General features: G+C 43.4%; 1 protein-coding gene across 1 annotated transcript; it reads left to right on the top strand.

The window, feature by feature from the left end:
* The first annotated feature begins 19607 nt into the window (after nucleotides 1–19607).
* On the top strand, nucleotides 19608–24513 carry LOC124680516 (probable serine/threonine-protein kinase PBL17). Its single transcript, XM_047215563.1, has 6 exons — nucleotides 19608–19759; nucleotides 21236–21555; nucleotides 21999–22134; nucleotides 22771–22907; nucleotides 23309–23432; nucleotides 23550–24513. Exons 1-6 carry the CDS (start codon nucleotides 19711–19713, stop codon nucleotides 24218–24220), a joined length of 1437 nt encoding a protein of 478 aa, XP_047071519.1. The 5' UTR covers nucleotides 19608–19710; the 3' UTR covers nucleotides 24221–24513.
* The last annotated feature ends 134 nt before the right edge of the window (nucleotides 24514–24647 follow it).

Here is a 24647-nt window from a genome sequence, read left to right on the forward strand (position 1 = left end):
GAGGAACATTGGATATATGATAGTAGCAAGATAATCAAAAGACTTGGCTTGATATAATATAAATGATGAAGATCCCTTAATTCTTCATGATGTAGCCAAGTCTCTAATGCCCTCCAACGAGCACCTATTGATCAAATTTTGGATTGTTGGTCCCCAACTAAGTTGGGTCCTAAGAGGTTAGTCACAATAGGCTTGGCAACCCAAATGGTTCTTTTCTTGACACCACTTTGAGCACCAACATATTTGGCAAACACATTGCCACCCTCATCCTTACGAAGAGAATAAACATCATCAATGGTGATAGAGTTGGATGAGGTACCAATAGTGCAAAAGGAGGAGATGTGGCCCTTCTCGCGGCATATGTAGCAAGTTCTTTTCTTCTCCTTCTTCTCACTAGATTTCTCCACAATGGGAGCATTGGCTTGATTCTTCTTGGGAAGTGGCATTTCTTCAACTTGAGGTTGAATATGAGTTTGAGCTTGAGGCCGCTTCCCTTTTTGCTTCTTCTTCAAAGGGCAAGATCTAACATGATGCCCTTCAATTTTGCACTTCAAGCAAACAATCTTGGCCGGGTCTTTGACTTGTAATTGGCCCTTCTTAGTCTTGTTGTTCTTGGACTTGTTCTTGTTGTTGGAGTTGAATCCAAGTCCACTCTTGTCATTGGGGGATTGTTGCACACTTAACATCTTGTCAAGTTTGCATTTCCCTTCATGACTCTTTACCAAGTCGGTCTTCAAAGAAGTGACTTGGGCCATGAGCTCTTTGATTTTCTCTACATGGTTAGTAACAACACAAGTACTAGAGGAAGTAGAACCTTCATTGTTAGAGCAACAAGGCAAGGAAGATAATTCACCACAAGATTTAGCAATACTATGAGTGGATGAATTACTAGGACTAGCACATGGCAATATAGCTTTTTGGGTAGTAGTGATAGTATCCACATGAGGCTCACAAGGTGTTGCCTTTGATATGATAGCCGCATGAGCTAACTTTAGCCTATCATGGGAGGCTAGAAGATCCTCATGGGAGCTAGAAAGCTTTCCATGATTTTCTTCCAATTTCCCATAATTGCTAGTTAGCAATTCAATTTGAGCCCTTAGCTCAACATTCTCCTTCAAGATAGATGCTTCACAAGAAGTAGAGTTAGTAGCACAAGCATCATCACAAGACATATTAAGAAGAGAGGGTAACATAGCATGCTTTTTTAAATAGGAAGCTTGAAGTTGCTCATGAGACTTGGTGAGGATAGAGTGTTCGCTCTCCAAGACCTTGTGGGCCTTGTCTAGATCATCTAGATCCTTAACAAGTTTATCATGACCAACACCAACTTTGGGATTTTCCTTTTTAAGCATTTTTACTTGAGCTTTAGCATGGTCTCTTTCCTTAGTGAGTTTAGAAACTATTTCATTTTGAGACACTTCAAGGGTTTCAAGTTTCTCTTCAAGAGAGGCTATGGTCTCTTGTTCTTCTTCAAGGTCATTCTTTAGGGATGCTACATCATTGGCATACTCTCGTTCAAGAGCACCCTTTTTATCAATGGTGTTCTCATGCATCCAAATAAGTTTTTGGCTCTCAATAGCGGTAGTCAAGATTTCAAAGAAGTGAGTGCTAGCAATTTTATCTTTGCAAATAACCTTGAATACGCTCTTACCCTTATCGCGTAGAGAGACAACCCAATCTTCTTCTTCATATTCATCCTCATCCTTATCACCACGAGACATATTAGGTTCCATGGTAGGAGGTACCGTGGAACCCTTGGCCATAAGGCATATATGAGGACCGTGAGATAAAGATGAGGAGTTACTTGAGGCTCCTTTCAAGATCTTGTCTTGACCAATAGAATCTTTGGTTTCCTCTACATTGTTAGACACACAACAACTAGAGGAAATAGAATCATTTTTATCATGGCCACAAGACAATGCAAGCATATCATCATTAGATTTTTTCAAGCAACTTACACATGATATGCAAGGACTATCAACACAAGCATGTAAATCATTTCTAGTGCTAGATGTGTTTAAGTCCAAAGATGAAGCATTGCAATGAGATAGAGATGAAGAATCATCAATAGTAAGCTCAATATCAATATTGCAATTTTCATCACCACTCACCATATCATTACCTTGTGTCTTACCACACTTTGGTGAAGTGGATGAAGATGAGAACTCATCACGGCCGGAAGTGGAAGCAAAACAATCATCCTCAATGATATTGGACACATCATATTTATCTTGAAGCTTTGTCCATAATTCATGAGCGCTCCCAAAAGGCATGATTGAAGAAGTAACTACATTGTTCACAACAATGGAAAACACATGAGAAGCAAGAGCATCGAGGCAAGAGTTTTTCTCCTCCTCAAGAGATAAATTTTGAGGATCCTTAGGAGAAGAAAAACCCATGTCAAGAAATCGCTCCATGTCCGGAGACATACGCCGCAAAATATTAAGCACATAAATTTTCCATAGATCATAATTTGTGCCATCAAATATAACCAAGTTATTGTGCGCTAATCCCCTAACCGACATCTTTACTCTCAAGGCGGTGAAGCCTAACAATGAGAGACCCTGCTCTGATACCAATTGAAAGGACACGGATGTCGCCTAGAGGGGGGGTGAATAGGCGATTTAAAACTTTTACGAGATGGGCTTAACAAATGCGGAATAAAACTAGCGTTTACTTTGTCAAGCCCAAAGCCTATAAACTATGGTTCACCTATGTGCACCAACAACTTATTCTAAGCAATGGTTTGCCTATGTGTACCAACAACTTATGCTAAGCAAGACAAGCAACTTATGTGATAGCACGATATATATATAACTTCAAGCACGATGGCTATCACAAAGTAAAGTGCATAAGTAAAGAGCTCGGGTATAGGAATAACCGAAGTGACGCGGAGACAACGATGTAGCCCGAAGTTCACACTCTTGCGAGTGCTACTCTCGTTGGAGCGGTGTGGAGGACAAGTCACTCCAAATGCACGAGGGCCACCGTATTCTCCTCGAGAATTCCCACCAAAAGGGATGTCCTCGATCCACTATGGGACCTTAGGAAGGTCACCGAACCCGCACAAAGCTTGGGGCTATCTCCACAACTTAATTGGAGGCTCCCAACAAATTGCCACAAAGGCCTTGCCCTTGAAGATTCTCCACAACTTAATTGGAGTCCCCAAGAACACCACAAAGATGCCACAAAGGCCTTGCCCTTGAAGATTCTCCACAACTTAATTGGAGTCCCCAAGAACACCACAAAGATGCCACAAAGGCATTGCCCTTGAAGATTCTCCACAACTTAATTGGAGTCCCCAAGAACACCACTAAGATGCCACAAAGGCCTAGAATCCGTCTAGGGTTCCAAGAACCCAAGAGTAACAACCTTCTTGCTTTCACCTCCACGAATCACCGTGGAGAACTCAAACCGATGCACCAAATGCAATGGCAAGAACACCACAAAGATGCTCAAGTCCTTCTCTCTCAAATTCCAACAAAGCTACAAAAGCTATTGGGGGAATAAGAGAGGAAGAACAAATAAGAGGAGGAACACCAAATTTCTCCAAGATCTAGATCTAGTGGATTCCCCTCACAAAGAGAGGGATTTGATTGGTAGGAATGTAGATCTAGATCTCCTCTTCCTTTTCCCTCAAAAAGATTCAAGAAGCATAGGAGGAGTAGAGGGAAAGGGAAGCTCTCAAGGTCAACAATGGTGGAGAGCACAAAAGGGAAGAGGTAGCTGCCCAAGGAGGAAGAAGGGGGGCTTAAATACCCCCTCCCATCGAAATATGACCGTTTGGGTCAGCTTAGGCCGGATTTTCCGGGCCGGATATTTGCAAAATATTCGGGCCCCAAAAACGGCTAAGGACATGAGAAAACTGCTCTCGGGATGGGGGCCGGACATTTGGCCGGATATTTGCCCGGATTTGTCCAAAAACCGGATTTTTCCGGGGGCCGGATTATCCGCCCCAAATTTGGGCCGGAATATCCGCCCCCCGAAAACCGGCGAAACATCAAACCGAAACGGGCATAACTTTAGCATCCGGACTCCGATTTTGATGATCTTGGGCTTGTATTAAAGCTAGGAACAAGCTCTACAAGATCATGCAGGAAACCATCATAGTCCAACAAGGGAGGATAGAAACAAATGATGAAAGGTTTGACCTATCTAAAAAAGACATACCGGTAAAACTTCCAATCTCGAAAATGCAACAAGTTGCCCGTGCAAAAACCATTCTTGATGAACTAGAGCTTGTCATGAGAATAATCACAAGCTCTAAATCATCACATGGATAAGATCCAAATGACAACCAAGAAAGATGATGAACCAAACTCGAAAACGCAACAAGTGATCTATGCGAAATCCGTTTTCGATGAACTAGAGCTTGTCATGAGAATAAGCACAAGCTCTAAAACATCACATGGATAAGGTCCAAATAACAACCAAGAAAGATGATGCAAGGATGCAAAGGTTTGAGCTCTCTCCGAACGATACGATCGAGTTACTCACTCGAGAGCCCTCTTGATAGTACGGCAACTATACTATAAACCGGTCTCCAACTACACTATGAGACCGGTGAGAAAGAAACCCTATCAAGAGCAAACCTTATACTTGCGCATTCCACTTGAGCTCGATGACGACGATCTTGACCTCAACAAGATGGAACGCCTTTCTTGCTTGTGTTTGCTTGACGAAGTCTTGTGGATTGCTCCCCCATAATCCACCATGGGAGAGCTTCTTCTTCGGCGCATCTTCACATAACCATGACCACCATGTGGATTGCTCCCCCATAATCCACCATATGGATGGCAAGACTCAAGCAAAGGACCTCTTCGAGATGGCTCATCTTGAACTTGCACTTCATTTCTCATGGAAAGCTTCAAGCTTATGAACTCTTCGAGTTGGCTCATCTTGAACTTGCACTTCATTTCTTCATTCTTCATCATGTTGATGTCTTGAAGTAACTTGAGGGCTCACTTCATCTTCATCTTCAAGACATACTTGACACTTGATATCCTTCATCAAATTCTTCTTATTGCAGCCTTGAAGCCAACATATGGTTCAAGAATTGCCTATGGACAACTCCTACAAATATAACTCAATGCAAACATTAGTCCATAGGGATTGTCATTAATTACCAAAACCACACATGGGGGCTCCATGCACTTTCAACCGGCCACCAACTTCACTAAGGTTGAACTATAAAAAATTATACTCCCCTCTGATCCATAATAAATTTAATAAGTATCGACGGGTTACAGTACCCCTTCGCTCGTGAGGGGATCGTGGGACGATTAGGGTTCCTCTGCCCCCCCCCCCCCCCCCGCCGTTGGCGGCCGCCTCCGATCGGGCCATGGAGGTGCGGCGGATCGCGACTCTCATCGGTGGGAGGGTGCCATTTCTCAAATTTGGGGTCTTCGTTCCTCGCCTTTAGGGCTTATGTTTGTAGGGGCAGCGTTCAGGTGGTGGTGGCGGCACCTCGTGCAATAATGTTTCCCTACCTTCAATCCCATCTCGATAGCGATGTCGAGAAGCTTGTGGGTGTGGTGTGTTCTTTGAGGATTTCGTCTGGCTGTGGGGATTTTTGAATCGTCAAGGAGTCATCGGCAGTTCATCCTACTTCTTCGTCTCCGGGACAGATGTGGTCTTTTCGGCCCGTTCAGCGACTTCCCTTCCGCAACCAACAATGTTAGGTCAACTCAGGGAGCAGCGGCAGTGGCGGCGCGCCATCGACACGGTCTGTAGGGTTGAAGATGAAGGGCTTCTCAAGGATCTTGTTGTAAGTTTCGTTTTTCTTGGACTGCTTTGTACGGATCGACGGTTTTTTAAATCACAAACTTAGTTTAAAAATTATACTCATTTAGTAATAAATCTCCAACACATTTTATGTATGAGAGGAGGTAATATTTGTCCACTAAATAATAGCCATCATGCACGCTTAGAGCATCTCCACCGGCGCCCACCAAATAGTTGCCGGCAGGGGCGCCGGCACTGCCGTATGGGGTCGCTGGCAGAGCATTCTCTATTTGGGGATGCTGCTCCCACACCGACGCCCCCCGTAGTGTAGCCCCAATAGAAGTTTAAATTTAAAATAACATTTAAAAACCAAATTTAAATTAAATTCATACAAATTTTATACAAAAGTACGTCGAATTTAAACCTAAATAAAACTTAAATTTAATCCTAATCTACTGGCCGTCGGTTGGGACGCGCGACGAGCATGCCTCGTCGTCGTTCTTCGCCTTTGCCGCCTGCGTCCGTGCCCGCCTCTCGGACCTTGATTCGCGCATCTGGCGATGGAGCATGGCGGATGGCATCGCCGGAGCCTGCTGGCGGCGTTGTGCCCGCGCTACCAGCCTTTGGCGAGAAGACTCGTTCTCGGCGTGTCTCGATGGCTCGTGGGCGAACACGTCGTAGTGGCGATGAGCGTTGAGCTCGTAGAGCTTCTGTCGCTCCGCCTCCATCAGGAGGCGTCCCGCCTCCTCCGTGGCGGCTCGCTGGCGCGAGATCTCGAGGGCATGCTCGAGATTAGCATCGTTGATGAACTCCCGCTGCTCCTCCTTCAACCTCCGGAACCGCTGCGCGTTCAATTACGTCAGGATCGTCGCCTGCTCCGGGTCGGGGGGTGCCTGCGGCTGCTCACCCCACTGCGCCGCCTCCTCCGCCGCCTCAGCTTCCGCATCTGCGACGTAGGACTCGCGCCACACCGTGAACCTTGGGTCTGCGGCGTCGTCGGAGCTGTTGTCCGAGTCGGGCTCTGGCTTCGGCTCCGGCTGCGGCGGTGGTGGTCGTGGCAGCGCGCGGCCGTTGAGCCCAAGCATGGAGTACGTCGTCTTCATACGACGCGGCATTTTGAGGTGGAGACGAGAGAATGGCGCGGCGGCGGTGGTGGAGATGAGAGGATAGCACCACGTGGTGGACGACGTACGTACTATATAGTGGTGGAACTGCCCGCATTAACAACGACGTAGGCGACTAGACGCCGAGTGGTCAGTCGCTGCCCTCGTGTCTCGGTTGCCGTGCGGGAGACCATTAAACGCCGACAATCAACCTTGTGTGTTGCGACCGATGCGAATTGTCACGTCCTCTCGTTGACAAGGCGCCCCACCCGCGAAAACCATCGTTTCGCGAGGCGCCGGCGCCCGATTCACGCTCTTTGCCAAGGGGCCAGCACGGAGTTGCCGGCGATTCTATTATGCTCGAAAACTAGCCGGCAGCGTTTGGGACGCACCGGTGCAAGCCCAAAAACCACGCTGACCCCAAAACGCTATCGGAATCGCTATCGGAATCGCCGGTTGAGATGCTCTTAGTAGTGGAGTTTGCAATCGAATCCACGGCTGCTGCGTGCTATACAGACTACCGCACGAATGTGAACGATACATCGATCGATCTCTTTTATCTGGCCTTGTATGCTACGTGGACGCACGCACGTGTCCGGGGTACGTGAATATGCATGGGAGCGGTCTGCGTCGTGCCGTGTTCTGTTGGCAAGCGAAAGTGTGAATATTCTGCCGCCGCCTGCAGATGCCTCCGTTTTTCCTCGGCAAACAAACTCCGCGTCCAGGAATTCGTGGTCATGAATCATGATACGGTGCTGTGGGTATGAGACAAGGGAAACCGCGTCGCGTGGGCCCACACGGCGGGACGGTGTATGGCCCCCTCTCGCGCTGCAAAGAATTGAAAAACCCGATTGACACATTGGAAACTTTGGAGGTCCTGCTCCGGCTCCAGTCACGCACGGGTCAAAGATCGCCAAACAAAAATCTCCGGCTGCCGGTCCACATTCGCTAGTGAACTGCTGGAGTGAGAGAGAATTGCATTACTAATTGGGTGTGATTATTTCTCAACTGATTGAGAACTAGCTTCGTTTTTAGTCAGATGATGTCATAAGAAATCTCAATTACAACTTTTTCGATAAAGGAAATATATTAATATCAAGAGATAGTAAATACACCCAGCCTCTGCAACAACGCACCACCTTAATGGCACTACGGATGCACACATCCAAAAAAAGGAAAAGAAAACTAAGAAACAAAAGTCCCGCTACAGTATCTCGGGCCTAGCAACAGCAATACATCCACCGCCATGACAACAACTGAATTACAGACTCTCCGAAAAAATGACGCTTTCAAGAAGGAAACAGTGCTCAAACACCGTCGTCGCCCGATCAAAGATCTTAGGTTTTCACCCTGAAGATAGTCCCCGCTCTCAAAACAATGCCTCCACCAAGGTCATTGCCAGGCACAACCAGTTAAGTCCAGACCTTGGATTTTCATCCTGAAAGGTAGGACTCTGCACTTCACCTGTGTTGTCGCCCCCACTTTCATACCGATGTGTTAAGAGTAGGACTCTACTATATACGGGCATGATATGATACAAAATGGAGTTCAGAGGAAGACCACCAAAATTTCTATGAGTATTATTCTAATTGTATATAGTAGAGTCCTACTCTTAACACATCGGTATGATATGATATGATAGTACTTTCTATGAGTATTATTCTAATTGTATTATTTTACTTTTTAGATATAATATGTTTTCACATATAATTGGTCAAAATTAACTAATTTTAATTTTAACTAAATTTTGTAATATACATAATAATATGAAGCAGATATTTTGTTGGTTTCACGGAAGCCACGTGATTCGGACACACGGAAAAATGAAGGAGAAGCAAATCAAGTAATCTAGGCTTGTCTGGATGGAGATACTCGTCTCATCGTCGCGGAGCGCTTTGGCACACGCTGACGGCCAAACCTAGTGTACTTCCCGATCTAGCTAGCTAGCTTAGCTAACCATCATCGATCTAATCCATCCGAAGCTTCCAATTCCAGCCCTGGATTCATAGAAGAACATTCGTCTTCTTCTCGTTATCATCCCTCTGACCTCCGTTCAAGAAGCAAAACGCGTCCACGCATTGCAATATTCACACCGATCACCGTGCATGTGCGATCCTGGATTTGGTTCGGATTTTGTTTCGTACACACACATCATGTTAACTGGCTGTCACTAAATTAACAACACTTGCTAGGCTCCTTGATTTTGTTTTGAGACCGACCACGCCATCAACTGGCTCGCACAACAGCGCTGATGTGATGATTAATCTGGCGGTAGTTCGTGTCACGCTGATTCATGGACTTTTTTTTTGACAGAATTGATGGATTGATTAGTGCGGAGAGCACCTGGAATTAGGGACATGCTTGTTTGCCCTGCCCCTTGTTTTGCCACTTGTTGGGGATTATTTATTGTGATATTCCTGGTTAATATCTTTCGCCATGCTACTGGTTAGGTGCAACAACTAGCAGACAACTTCCCGCCCCCTATATCAAAGCAAGCAAAATACAGTAGATAGCTATGGGTATCATTTGCAAAGAAAATACTGAAAGAGCTAGCTGCGTGTATCTAGTTTTTACTCCCTTCGTTTGAAAATGTACGATATTTTAGGTATTTATAAAGTAGACTAAATACAACCTAAAGTGAGTGAACTTACATATTAAAATAGACTAGATACAAACTAAAGTGGGTGAACTAAAGAAAATGCTTCAAAATCTTACATTTCCAAACGGAGGGAGTAGGAGAGTATCCTAGTATTATTCTCCCTGAATCATCCTATCAATTCGTTCATATTTTCTTCATGGCAACCCTATCATGGTTGCCTGGGAATTTTGTTAAACATTGAGAAACACACGTCACAACATAGACACATGTACGCATTGTGCTCACATACACACATTTCATACAGTGTGTTATAGGGACCGAAGTCGCGGATTTTTAGATTGATAAAAAAACCCACATGATTCCCCTATTGACGAGCACAACACCAACCGTTAAAAAGATGCAATTATGTATGTACCTTTCATGTACCGGGCGATCCGATTGTGAGACATGCCGGTGATCATAATGTCTTTTCGCAAATGTATTTTTACACTAGATTATGTTACTTCTATTCAATTATTATTGTACACAAAATTGACCAGATATCTTTTGTTCCAAATACAAAGATACACTATTTTATTTTGTCACTATATATATTTGTGCATGTATACTTGCTTATCTCTTTTTTTGGCAAGACTCTTACAGAAACCCTTCACAAAACCTTGCCCTCTAAGATCCAAGTAAAGCAAATAAACATATGCCTCCAAATATTATCTTATGAAAACTAGAAGAGCTAGGGTGTATATACATGTGCTTGTTCTTATTTTTGTATAATTATATATCTATGCATGTGCATCGACTTAAAAAACGTGTTGCACAATAAATATCTCAATAGAGATATCTATGGTGTATGATTGTCCATCTTGGGTGTACGTAGACAGAAAATTCTAGGGTATGCGGGTTGCCTACAAAGGGTTTGTCCTCAAACCTTTCACATTTGTTATATACTAGCTTTTTAAATGGTCAAATAAATATTTCGTCCCTTTTCAAGTAGAACAAATTATCTTGCAAAACATGCATTCTCTTTATTTTATGCCAAAAAATAGCATCACTTTTAGCAAACATGCAAAATAGATTTTCCTTATAAGTGAGGCTTGTTTTTCTATCCCAAATTAAATACGTTTTCTCAAGCATGGGTAGATTGAAAATGAGGTGGTTTGAATGAGGATGAAAGAAGTTGTTAGTTGCAAGGCGCATTTGTGCATAGTTGCTGATAATGTAGTCCGACAAATAACAAGTTTGTGTGATATGCAGTTTTTAGATTTTGTACATCTCCGATGCTTGTACCAACCAGCCAAAACCACAATGTTTACCTGGAAAATTGAAACGGATGCCGAGCTACACGTATTTATTCATTTTCAAACACTCGAAATTCTTATTTCAAAGTTTCAAAAAAAAAAAATCGAAGCAGAATTCTAAGTGTAGCCAATGATGTATAGTTCAACTTTTAAATCTCAGTACGAACTCTACTTTGTATTCTAGACAGAAAATCTGAGAACTTTGATAATGATTGAGTATAAAGTTTGTCAGATTTTATCATATTTAAGTTACATAGAATATAAAGTATAGTTCGATTTTACAGGTTTGTAGTATACATCATTGACTAACTCGAATTTTTTTTCAGATGTTTAAAAAACTTTCACATACGAATTTTAAGTGTTTTTGAAATAATGTATGCAAAAGGAAAACCGCGTCGCGTGGGCTCGCCTCCTCACGCGGCGGCGGCGGGTTGGTTGGTGCCTTGGTGTGGCCTCTGGGCTCTGGCAGTGCAAAGAAAGAACGACACCCGACTGACACGGCGGAAGTTTTTTGGTGGTGTTCCTGTGACTCCTCTCACGCGTCCGTCTAAGATGGCCAAACAAGAATCACCGGGTGCCGGTCCAGATCAGCTCGTGCTGCATGTTATCATGGCACTGCTGGAACCCAAGAACTGCATGACCGTGACGGCGCCGGGCTGAGCGTGCTTGCGACGTGACGTGACGGCTCACATGTTCCGGCCATGGCCGGGTTACGCCACCTAGCTTACGCTCTTGTGGACTGGCAAACCGGATGTGTCAGTTCGAACCTTCTGATTCTACAACTTAATTCATGGATATAGAAATGGCTTTGCCTACGACCCAGTCGAATGAAAGTTAAGTCATAGCAAGCTGCGAAAAGCCCCCTCCCTCAAAAAAAAAAGCTGCGAAAAGTCTAGTTTAGATGAAACTCGGTCCACTTCTTTTCTGACAGAAAAATGCAACTTATTCAAGTTTCAAATGAAGCACTTTTTTTATGGGTGGCCGAGACTTAAAAAAACTCTCAGCCGGTCGGTTAACCGAGACATGGCAAATCCGTAAATAAAATTGCATCTCTTCTGGTGTATATCTCTCGATCGAGCTATTTCAGAGGCCCGATCGGACGTAGTACAACTCGGTCTGGCCATGTGCCACATTTTGTTTCGAGACCGGCCATGCCATCAACTGGGGCATGCGCAATAGCTCACAACTGTGTTCGTGTCGTGCAGATTGTTGGCTTCCGGGCGCCTGGAACTAGCTAGGGACATCCCGACACCGTGTTTTCCGACTTGTCGGTGTTATATTGTGATCCAAATTCATATACTAATGGGAGGCTAACTTCTGACGAGCGGAGCGAGGCCCGTCGCCGGAGGCTTGGGCCCAATCTTCAGATCTGGATGAAGCGATCGATGCTTTCGGCGAGAAAGCGAAGGATACCTGGACCGATGCGGAGAAGCGGAAAGACCGTAAGGCTTTATCGTTGATTCAACTCCATCTGTCCAATAATATTCTGCAGAAAGTGCTGCAGGAGAAAACCACTGCCGAGTTATGGGTCAAACTAGAGGAGATCTGTTTGTCCAAGGATCTCACGGACAGATTGCACGTGAAGATGAAGCTGTTCTCGCATAAGTTGCAAGAGGGAGGTTCGGTAATGAATCACCTATCTTCCTGAAAAGAGATTGTTTCTGATTTGCAGTCTATAGAAGTTAAGTATGAGGATGAGGATTTAGGTCTTCTTCTTTTATGCTCGCTACCTAATTCTTTCAGTAATTTTCGTGACACCATATTATTGAGCCGCGACAAACTAACTCTCGCGGAAGTTTATGATGCTCTCCAACAAAAGGAGAAAATGAAATCTATGGTGCAGGCTGAAAGTTCGTCCTCCAAGGCGGAGGCATTAGAGGTTCGTGGCAGGCCTGAGCAGCGAGATAACTACTACCACAACAACAGAGATAAGAGCAAGGGCGACAGAGGTCGCTCAAAGTCCAAAGGACGTGACAAGTTCTGCAGGTATTGTAAGAAATCTAACCATAATGTTGATGATTGTTGGAAGCTGCAGAACAAGGAGAAAAGGAACGGAACTTACCAACCGAAAAATAATGATGGTAATGGTAAGGCTGCCGTTGTCATCGGTAAGGGTGAGGCTGCTGTTGTTGCTGGTAGTGATAGTTCTGATGGAGATTGCTTAGCTGTCTTGGCTGCATGTGTTTCACGTGATGATGAATGGATTCTTGATACTGCATGTTCGTTTCATATTTGTTGTAACAAAGATTGGTTCAGTTCTTATGAGTCTGTGCAGAGTGGAGATTTTGTGCGTGTGGGGAATGACAACCAGTGCAGCATTGTTGGCATTGGTTCCGTTCGGATCAAGACCCATGATGGGATGACACGCACGTTGACAGGAGTGAAACACATACCCTCCATGGCGAGGAATTTGATCTCTTTGAGTACCCTTGATTGTGACGGGTACAAGTACAAATGTGGGAACAAACTTTTGAAGGTATCATCAGGTTCTCTCATTATTATGATTGGTGATATGAATTCTGCGAAATTATATGTCCTTAGAGGTAGCACTTTGCCTGGTATTGCTGCTGTTGTTAGTTCTGATGAAACTAGTAAGACTAACCTTTGGCATAAGCGTCTTGGACATATGAGTGAGCTTGGCATGGCAGAATTGGCAAAGAGAGAGCTAATTGATGGCTGCGATTTAGGAAATCTTGAGTTCTGTGAGCACTGCATCTTTGGTAAGCATAAAAGAGTAAAATTTAATGCTTCCGTTCATACCACCAAAGGCATTTTAGATTATGTACACGCTGATGTTTGGGGTCCGTCCCGTAGAACTTCTAATGGTGGTGCTAATTACATGCTTACTATTATTGATGATTACTCAAGGAAAGTGTGGCCATATTTCCTGAAACATAAATCTGATGTTTTTAATGCTTTTAAGAAGTGGAAAGTTATGGTAGAAACCCAAACTGAAAAGAAGGTTAAGATACTCCATACTGACAATGGTATGGAATTTTGTTCAAATGAATTTGATGAGTTTTGCAGCAATGATGGGATGGTAAGACATCATACCATTCCGTACACCCCTCAACAGAATGGCGTGGCTGAACGCATGAACAAGACCATTATTTCGAGGGCTCGCTGCATGTTGTCTAATGCAAAGATGCATAGAAGTTTTTGGGCTGAAGCAGCCTCCACCGCATGTTATCTCATCAACAGGTCACCTTCTGTTCCACTTGATAAGAAAACTCCAATTGAGGTATGGTCTAGTTCGCCTGCTGATTATTCAGATTTGAGAGTTTTTTGGTTGCACTGCTTACGCTCATGTTGATAATGGAAAGTTGGAGCCAAGGGCTGTTAAGTGCATCTTCCTTGGTTATGGTTCAGGAGTTAAGGCATATAGATTATGGAATCCTGAAACTAAGAAAATTGTGTTGAGCAGGAATGTCGTTTTTAATGAGGCGGTTATGTTTAATGATAGTACGTCTACCGATATTTCGATGCTATTGATTCTCCCGATGTTTCGATGATGAGCAGCACGGAATTGGCGTGCGGGTGGAGCACGCAAAGGAGAATGAAAATGTGGTTCCCGAAACCAACAATGATGATAATGATGTTCCACCTTCACCACCTTTTGTTCAGCGACAAGGACGGTCTATTGCTGCTGACCGCCCTAAGAGAAATATTACACCTCCTACCCGATTAATTCAAGAATGTGATATTGTTGATTATGCTTTGAGTTGTGCTGAACAGGTGGAGCATGATATTGAACCAGCTACATATACGGAAGCCATTGCTTCGGTTGATAAAGAGAAGTGGGTAGGTGCGATGCAAGAAGAGATGCAATCGCTTGAGAAGAATGGCACATGGGATTTTGTGCACTTGCCTAAACAAAAGAAGGCTGTCCGCTGCAAGTGGATATTTAAAAGAAAGGAAGGTTTGTCTCCTAATGAGCCTCCACGGTTTAAGGCAAGGTTAGTAGCAAAAGGTTTCAGTCAAATTCCATGTGTTGATTATAATGATGTATTCTCCCCGGTTGTGAAGCATAGTTCTATTCGTGCTTTCTTTGGTACTGTTGCTATGCATGATCTTGAGCTTGAGCAGTTAGATGTAAAGACTGCTTTTCTGCATGGTGAGTTGGAGGAGGAGATATATATGGACCAACCTGAAGGTTATGTTGTGTCTGGTAAGGAGGATCTTGTTTGCAAATTAAAGAGGTCCCTTTATGGTCCGAAACGAGTCGCCACGACAAGTGGTATAAAAGGTTTGATTCATTTATGCTTACACATGGTTTTGAGAGATCTCAGTATGATAGTTGTGTGTATATCAAGTTTGTTAATGGATCACCTATTTATTTGCTGCTATATGTTGATGATATGTTGATTGCTGCCAAGAGCATGAAAGAGATCACTATTTTAAAGAATCAATTAAGTAGTGAGTTTGAGATGAAGGATCTTGGTCCTGCTAAGAAAATACTAGGCATGGAAATTAAAAGGGACAAAAAGTCTAGTTTGTTGTTTCTTAGTCAGGAAAAGTACATTGAGAAAGTTCTTCATCGTTTTAATATGCATGATGCAAAGTCAGTTACTACTCCTATTGCTTCTCATTTCAAGTTGTCAGCTTTGCAATGTCCTAGCTCCGAAGATGATATTGAGTACATGTCTCGGGTTCCCTATTCTAGTGATGTTGGTTCCTTGATGTATGCCATGGTTTGTTCACGTCCTGATCTGTCATATGCTATGAGTTTGGTCAGTCGATACATGGCTAATCCTGGTAAAGAACATTGGAAAGCCTGTTCGGTGGATTTTCAGGTACCTTCGCGGCACATCAAAAGCTTGCTTGAGGTTTGGCAGGATTGGTGAGGGGCTCGCCGGATATGTGGATTCAGATTATGCTGGCGATTTGGATAAGAGAAGGTCCCTCACAGGTTATGTGTTTACTGTTGGTGGATGTGCTGTTAGCTGAAGGCTACTTTGCAGGATGCTGTTGCACAATCTACTACTGAGGCTGAGTACATGGCTATTGCTGAGGCATGTAAAGAGGCTGTTTGGCTGAAAGGTTTATATGCTGAGCTTTGTGGAGATAATTGTTGCATTAAGTTGTTCAGTGACAGTCAAAGTGCTATTTATCTTACTAAAGATCAGATGTTCCATGAGAGGACAAAGCACATTGATATTAAGTACCACACAATCAGAGATGTGGTTGCAAAAGGTAAAGTGAAGGTATGCAAGATTAGTACTCATGATAATCCCGCCGATATGATGACTAAGCTCTGTCCTCGTGTCCAAGTTTGAGCTTTGCTCAAGCTTGGTTGGTATAACTTGTTTAGCCCAAGTGGCTATTGGCGCCGACAAGTGTTTTCTTTGTTGATTCAGGTGATTGTTGAAGTTCATGCTACAAGGAATTTGTCTCAAGGTGGAGTTTGTTATATTGTGATCCAAATTCATATACTAAAGGGAGGCTAACTTCTGACGAGCGGAGCGAGGCCTGTCGCCGGAGGCTTGGGCCGAAGCGTAGGGTTTCGTCGCATCATTGTACACCCACGGCGTTTATAAACACCACTGAAATAGTGAAGTTTTGCTGGCTGGCGCCCGTGGTTTTTCCCTTGTGTGTTGCAAGGGTTTTCCACGTTAAAATCTCGTGTCCCCTGCAGTGTTTTACTTTTCGTTCTTCGTTTATTGTGCATCTCGATTATAACAGTCGGGGCATGATTTATCGTGATATTCCTGGTTGCAATTTGCCACGCTCTTGGTTAGCTGTAACAACTAGGAGACAACTGCCCGGTTCCGCATAGCAAGCCAAGAAAAATACACTAGCTAGATACCTGCATGTAATTGTATGTCACATTACCATAAATGGACATGTAATTAATCGGTCTAAACAGAATTGTATGCTCCATCACCTACGGATATCGAGTCGCAGTCGACAATACGATGACAATGGTGTTGCAATGATGTAAAAGTATGACTGAATGAAGCTCCCCATCCAAACACACAGTAAAACCCATGCATAAATATTTAAAGTTCTAACTAACCCTCGTCATTGTGAAAACCATAATAACATAACTTTATCAAAGTTAATCAAATCAACTCAATCAAACGTATTCAAACACGAATTCTGATTCACAAGCTAGCTTTTAGAACAAGCACAAGCCCAAAGTCGCAGAAAGTTATGTGCTTGGCCATTTAGCAAGTATGTCCGTGTTGATACTGTGATACCTGTAGGTTGCCAGAGTATGTACGTCCAATCCAAGAGTGAGATCCCCAAAATGATCAAGATATCTTTTTGCAAAAATATGTTTTATATTAAACTTTGTTACTTCTAGTATATTCATATTGTATACAAAATTTACCACATATATTTGGTTCCAAATATAAAGGTGCACTATCATATTTGTTATACATATCTGGTTATCTCTATTTTTAGGCAATCTTATTATAGAAAACCTTCATTAAATCTTATCCTCTAAGATCCAAGGAAAACAAATGAACATTTGCCTCCAAATATTATCTTGTGGAAGCTAGAAGAGCTAGGGTGTATATACATGTGTTTGTTCTCTTTTTTGTATGTTTAGATATCTATAAAAATGTACCGCACAACAAATATCTCAATAGAGATATCTATGGTGTATGATTGTCATTATTGGGTGTACGTAGATAGAAAATTCTATGGTTTGCGAGGTGCCTACACAGGTTTTGTCCTCAAACCTTTGGCATTTTTATATACTAGTGTTTTGATGGTCAAAAAAATCTTTCATCCCTTTCAAGTTTAACGGTTATTTTGCAAAGCATGCATGCTATGTATTTGATGTGCATCACTTTTTAAAAAACATGCAAAGTATTTTTTAACATAAAAATGAGAATGTAATATCGACCATTAATTGCTTTGTCTTGGTTTTCCTTGTTGTGATTTGCTTGCCATGCATGTCCAAATTTTTATACCTTTTCTCATGCATTGGTCTCTTGAAAATATGAGATGGTTTAGCACAAGAGTGAAGGAAGTTTTTAGTTGCAACCTACTCATGTCCTTTGCTCTTGGTGTTTTCTATAACATATTGTGATGCATGGACCGGTTTTTCCAAAGATGTGTTTATAATATGCATGGATAATTCGAGTGCGTAGATGGAAATAATATGGGGGAAGATGTGTATAGTTTCTTGGAATGTAGTCCAGCAAATCACATGTTTGTGTGATTGGCAATTCTGAATTCTTTTACAACTCCAACACTTGTATAAAACAATATAAATAACAATGTTTACCTAGATAAATAGATGAAGATGACAACGAGGAATGCAATAAGGTGGATGTATTGCATATAATATTGAGTACAATAACGGGTGGAAAGGACACAAATAGGGATGATAGGAAAGGAAGATGGAGGTATGAGGACATGGGATGAGTATGGTGGCCGGGGGAGGTGAAGTAATAAACGAGTTGGCCGATGAAGCAAGTCATTAACTTGACATGTGTGGTGTGATTCATTTGTGTTTAGTTTATATTTCCCCCTTCTATATTTTGAAAGGATATTTTTTGAAAACACTTTTTTTAAATGATAAGAACCTAAATCCATGTATGTGAGGATTTGAACCAGGGCGATTGGGTTGTAGATCCAGCTCTAGGTTCACTTATTTTTTGGAAGGATCTTACAAACAAAAACTGGTCAACAATAAAATTCATGACAAATATTGCATTCAAGCGTAGTTTGCAACAAAGATACATACATGATACATTTACCGTAGAGAAAGGGAGCAACAAGTTGGCAACCCTACACCCCCACCACGGAAAAAAACAAACAAATCAACAATCTTGCGGGCACACACCAACAAAATAGAGCACACAACTCAAACATGACATTGAACCCTTGCAATGAGAAACTCACTTCTATCTAGATGTGATCATGAGATGCAAGAGCACAGTTTGGGTAACGCTGACATGGTATTTTTCTCCTCCGAGAGTGCTAAATTCATGGACAGTGCTTGCCATTGGATGCCACAACCATCTCAAAATCATTGCGAGATTATGATATATTGTTTTGGTCAAAATTATTAATGTCATATACTTGATGATATTGGCTAGCTTAGGGATCTCCATGACACGTATTGTACCCATGCAACACAATCGTCCACAATGTTATGAACAAGGTTCGAAAATCACGTGAATAGGAAAAACATGTGAATCGAACACCATGAGGTGCTTAATACCATGTGAAGTGAAAACCATGCGTGGACCAGATAGTGGAAGAAATGAGTTCCGCTTAAATTGTTATCGAATTTCTTTAAGCCGACAAAGGACGAGAAATTTAGAGCCATATCGCGTTAGTGTTCTCCTCTCCACCAAACCAATCTAGCCACAAAGGTTGTACCATCGTGTTCGAACCGCCAAACCGTGCCCGAGGCTGCCACCGACCTCGTTACTTGCTGAAAGATCTCCCGCTTAGCTAACAAAACCTTCACCTAGCATCAAAACGAATCCACTGTCACTGTCTAATCTCCCTCTCTCTCTAATCATGTGCACTGACCACAGCACCAGCCCCCAACAAACAACAAAGCAAAGCAAAGCAAAGTTTCTCTAAAAGAAACAAAACAAAACAAGCACAACAGCAACAACAACCAAATAAACCCCAATCCCCAATTCGCTGCGCGTGTGTTGTGGCTGTAGCGGCGCGCGCGTTTATTTATTAATCCGAAAGCAGCTCTCTAGTCTCTGGCACAGCTAATCCGGCGCCAGCCTCTTTTCTCCTCCCCGAGAAGAAGAAGAGCAGAAAAAAGCTTTCCAAAAGGCCGCACCGGAAATTTCGGCGTCGGATTCGGGCTGGTGGCGCGCCGGACCCCTCGCTCCCTCCCTCGGCTCCGGCGGTCGGAAGAGCTCCGGCGGTTACGGCGGAAGCGGCGCGGCGGGGAATTCCGCGGCTGGTGTGGGGGACGCGGATCTGGCCGGAGGCGTTGGCGATGGGGAGGCGGGAGTAGGGCCGGGCCGGAGGGAAAGGCGCGATCTTGGGACGGTCTCCCATGGGGGGATGCTTCTCGCTCGAGGAGCAGCGGCTCCAGAGTAGGACAGGTGCGTTCCGTTCCTGCTCCCGTGCTCATGCCTTGCTCTGTCTGTCTGTCTGTCTGTCTCCGGTTTAGTTTCTTTCAGAGCTTGCTTGCTTGTTGGTGGTGGTGTGTGGTTCGGATTGGTCCGTGCCGGACTGTCGGTTCCTGGGTTTTGCCCAATTGCAGTCTAGAAACGTGGATTTAGTTGGGGATTATTCTGGTTGCTTCGGGTGCTTGGGTAGCGGCTGCTTTGGGGGTGATTGTGCCGCAGCAAAGGCTTGCTGAGAACTGGCTGGATGCTTCCGTCGTGTTCGTGAGCTGCTGGAATGAGTGACGGAGAATGCCGCACTATGTTTGGCGCTAAGGCTTCGGTTCTCGTTGGACGTCGGGGTTCTCTATATCCGCCTCTTAGAACACTAGGATTGCATGGCGATGTTTGGGGTCGCTGATGGCCTATGGAAAGCGTGACCGTAATACACTATGCCTGTGTAGTGGTCAGTCGGAAGCAAGATCCGTGGAAGGGGTAGTCTGTGGTAGAATAAATCACATTTAGCTCATTCTTCGGTATAGAGAATTGAAAACTATATTGCGGGCAGACTGGCAAACTGCAAAGACGAAGTCTAGTATAGTGCCAGGTGCAACCGAAAACTTCTTCAGTGCGAGTAGAAAAGTGGTCTAACGTGAAGGTACAAACTCATGTCCCAGATAATTAGGAGTCATAGATTAGGCGAGAAATCCAATGCTGATATTTGAGAATTTGCAAGGAACTATTCTTAGAGGGCATGTCAACGAAAAGCAGGGAAATGGAATAGTTCATATATGCTACCCTCGAGATATGGGCTTGTGGCTGAAAATGCTCGTTTAGAACTATTCTTAGAGGGCATGTCTACGAAAAACAGAGACCCTTTGTTGTCCATGTCCTAGCCCTTAGCTACACATTCACGACCTCACGAGTGAACTTGGAGACAGTCGATGGATAACCTGTATCATTGTATATCTGCTCTTATGTTACATTATAGGTGGAGGGTCTACCAGGTCAGGTGAGGAACGCCATTGGGGTTCTCTATTTCTGGCTCATAGACTAGGCTTGCAAGTCAATGTTTGGGTCTCTGATGGCCTATGGAGAGCGTGATGGTCATAGACTATGCCTATGTAATGGTGCAGTCTGAAGAAAGATCCATGGAAGGGGTAGTCTGTGGTAGAATAAATCACATTTAGCTCATACGTCGGTGTAGAAAAATGAAAGCTATAGTGTGCGCAGACTGGCAAACTGCGATAAATGTTATTTTATCTCTAAATTGTTCATATGTGTGCTCTTAAAATAGAACGTCCTGGTCAGGTTGGATTACAAACCAAAGGGTACATGCATTATCTTTGATTCTTCTCTGCCGTCAAACTATGCAATCGTTGTCCCTTTGAGTTCATTGGAATGTCTTTACTTATGGTTTTGGTGTGCTTAAGTTATGCTGCTGAGTTCTGACTGTACACACTCCAATAACAGGCACTTCAGATGGAGCTAGTGGACCGGATGGGTTGAAGAAGTGCAAATCTGATTCTAAAGCTATTTCAAGTGTTCTTGCTCCTCCAAAAGATGTGGAGGACCTGCAAACAGAAGGCTATGGAAATGTTAACATTTTCACGTACAACGAACTGCGAGCAGCCACAAAAAACTTCCGTCCAGACCAAATTCTTGGAGAGGGCGGGTTTGGAGTTGTTTACAAAGGCGTGATTGATGAAAATGTTAGAGCGGGGTTTCCATCTGCACAGGTTGCTGTGAAGGAACTAAATCCAGAGGGGTTTCAGGGAGACAAGGAATGGTTGGTAAGTCCCCCTGCTTCCTTAGGTTATCCTGAACCTTGATAGCTCATATAGACATATACCTTACGAAGAAGCTGTGTTCCTTTATCTATTATGTAAAATGTTGATGAACCTTGGCATGGCAGCTCATATGCATTTTTAATAACTCATGATTTCTATATCATTTCAAATCCTCATGAAGCTTTTCTAGCTGATTGGGGTTTAAGATTCAACAAAGTGGTCAGAGCAGTTGTTCCTTATCTTTGTTTCGAACATAACTCACCTTTTTTATCTTTTAAGAAACAAACGTTGCATTAGCACTGCATACAAGAGTGTAGTTCTACATATATTAATAGGTCCAAGTAAAGAACATACTGTCGTGGTCGGCCACAGGCTGGCTCAAGACCATAGCATGTTACATTTGTCATTATTGGAGGACTAATGGTGCTTTTCTTTTGTGTTTCCAGGCAGAAGTCAACTATCTTGGCCAACTTAGTCATCCAAATCTGGTTGAACTAATTGGCTATTGCTGTGAGGGTTCACATAGATTACTTGTCTACGAGTACATGGCTTGTGGCAGCCTTGAAAAACACCTTTTTCGACGTAAGCTCTTCCCTAGTTGGCAAGTCCACTCCTGCTGTCCGTAACAGTCAGTGTTTTAAAGCAGCATATCCTGCATTTATTTACCTATAGTATCAATTGTTGGTTCTGAACTAGATTTAGTTTTAGAATAAGTGCAGTCAACAACTTTACATTTTAAAACCTTTGTTGACAATGAGTGGTAATGTCTGCTTCCAAGTATCTATTGAATTACATACTGCTTGTCAAGTTTGTCAGGTGGCAACTATACATTTGATCTGAATTGTTCAGTTGGTTCTATATAGCATAGTGTGATCTAACATCTGCATACACATGGGTAACCTGGCTATTAAGATACTTGAAAGAAATATCACTAAGCCAAGACAGTAACAAATATTAACCTGGTAGTAGCAGGTACCAAACCTAGCTTGTTTCCTCATTGATTAATATATTGAGCAAACATGCTTGACTTCGTCATCATAATTCATAAGATATTTGAACAATGAAATAGCAAAATGGTGACATGAAAAAAATGGCAAGCGGATTTGTGGAAATGTTTATTTTGAAGATTAGTATTAGTATGTATGTCTTCAATTTAAAGAGCACATTTTATCTTCTTTTGTGGAATAATGATTTTATCTTCTTCATTCTGAACATTAGGGGTTTGCCTTAATATGCCATGGTCAACTCGTATGAAGATTGCGCTCGGTGCGGCAAGGGGGCTTGAGTACCTCCATGGAGCCGAGAGATCCATCATCTATAGGGATTTCAAGACATCAAATATCTTGTTAGATGCGGTTCGTATATCATCTTTTATTGTTTTAAGCCCATTTCTGTCAAGTTTCTTTTTGTGTTCCCAGTTCAGTGTTTATGGCAAAGTGTATAATCCATTTACAAGCCATGCAGTGATTATGTTCCAATGTATTTTGCTGTTTATGAATAATTGTTGATTCTACTATCCAGAAGTGTAATTTGATGTATTATGAAAAATGAACTACCAAACAAGTCATATTTTATTTACCCTTGTCACTCCACAATGCTTCTGCTTGGCTTGGCACCTCCATTTAGAAGTACAAGACATCACATGACTTCTATCCTTGTTCATATTCTACAAATAGAAGAGACTTCATGCTGATGTTATGTGTTGAGGATACTATCTTGGGTAGTGTCTCAGTCTCACTCTGCATTATCCTTGCAGGATTATAATGCTAAACTTTCAGACTTTGGCCTAGCAAGAACTGGACCTAGTGGAGACCAAACCCATGTCTCAACTCGGGTCATGGGAACTTATGGCTATGCAGCTCCTGAATATGTCATGACTGGTGAGCCAATCCTCTTCCAGAAAGAAACTTTACTGAATATATATGGTTCCAGGAACGGATACATACTGCATTTTACTCATAAGTTTGTGTGTGTTAATCCAACCATTCTTGTTACAGGCCATTTGACAGCACGGAGTGATGTTTATGGTTTTGGTGTTGTGCTTCTGGAGATGATAATTGGGAGGAGGGCTGTGGACAAGAGCCGACCAAGCCGTGAGCACAACCTAGTTGAGTGGGCACGCCCCCTCCTTGTCCACAATCGCAAGCTTTTCAGAATCATTGATCCAAGAATGGAAGGCCAATACTCCACCAAGGCTGCCATTGAGGTGGCCAGCCTTGCGTACCGATGCTTGAGCCAGAACCCTAAAGGGCGGCCAACCATGAGCCAGGTTGTTGAAACCTTTGAGGCGGTTCAGAACATGCCGGAATGCCAGGACATACTCCTGCAGAACTGCATCACTGGCTCTGTGACGCTCTACGAGGTCCCCAAGGAATCCATTGAACGTGTCGAGACGGAGAAGCCGAAGCTAGAACCAGCAGCTAAGACCGATGCCGTGGCTGTGGCTCTGCCACCGGTGAACGGAAAGCCAGTGCCCCAGAGCAGGAGAACACGGCCAGCGAACGGCAGGAGCAAGAGCGAGCCGTCTCTGGAGTGCAAGCTGTACATCCCTTCGCCCGACTCTGATGGGCATCAGCTCGGTCTGGAAGCCCTAGCATCGCCCCCTTCCAGAAATGGCAGTAGGCATGATGATCCTCCTCCTCTGGACGAGGATCTGTACAAGATATAAGTAATAACAACAGCAGCAGTTTTTGATGACGATCGAGTTTTCCTCGCTCGGGTTTTGCATTGCCATCCATCTTGATCATCAAGATCAGTCAGTCAGTCAGTCAGCCTGGTGTTGGCAGAACCACCTTGCTAGGTTTTCTTGTTCCTCCTGTTAGCAAATTGTACGTAGAGGAGAGTTGTGGGAAGCATGCACTGCTGAGTGCCTGCCGTGACGATGTTCATGCTGTAAACTCGAAACGGTTCTCTGGGAATATGATCCACACCAAAATGGTAATGGAGAGATTTGTGTTGTCATCGCCTGTTTGCGTCGAGTTAATTTTGCGCAGATACTGTGAATCTTTTTCTCTGTTTGTGATGATTCCGGGCCATGATGGTGTTGATTGTGTGCACTTGTGCTGGTGTACTCGAACATGCCTGGTAGAATTAAA

This window comes from Lolium rigidum, unplaced genomic scaffold (assembly GCF_022539505.1).
Source record: "Lolium rigidum isolate FL_2022 unplaced genomic scaffold, APGP_CSIRO_Lrig_0.1 contig_18504_1, whole genome shotgun sequence".
Lineage (NCBI taxonomy): Eukaryota > Viridiplantae > Streptophyta > Magnoliopsida > Poales > Poaceae > Lolium > Lolium rigidum.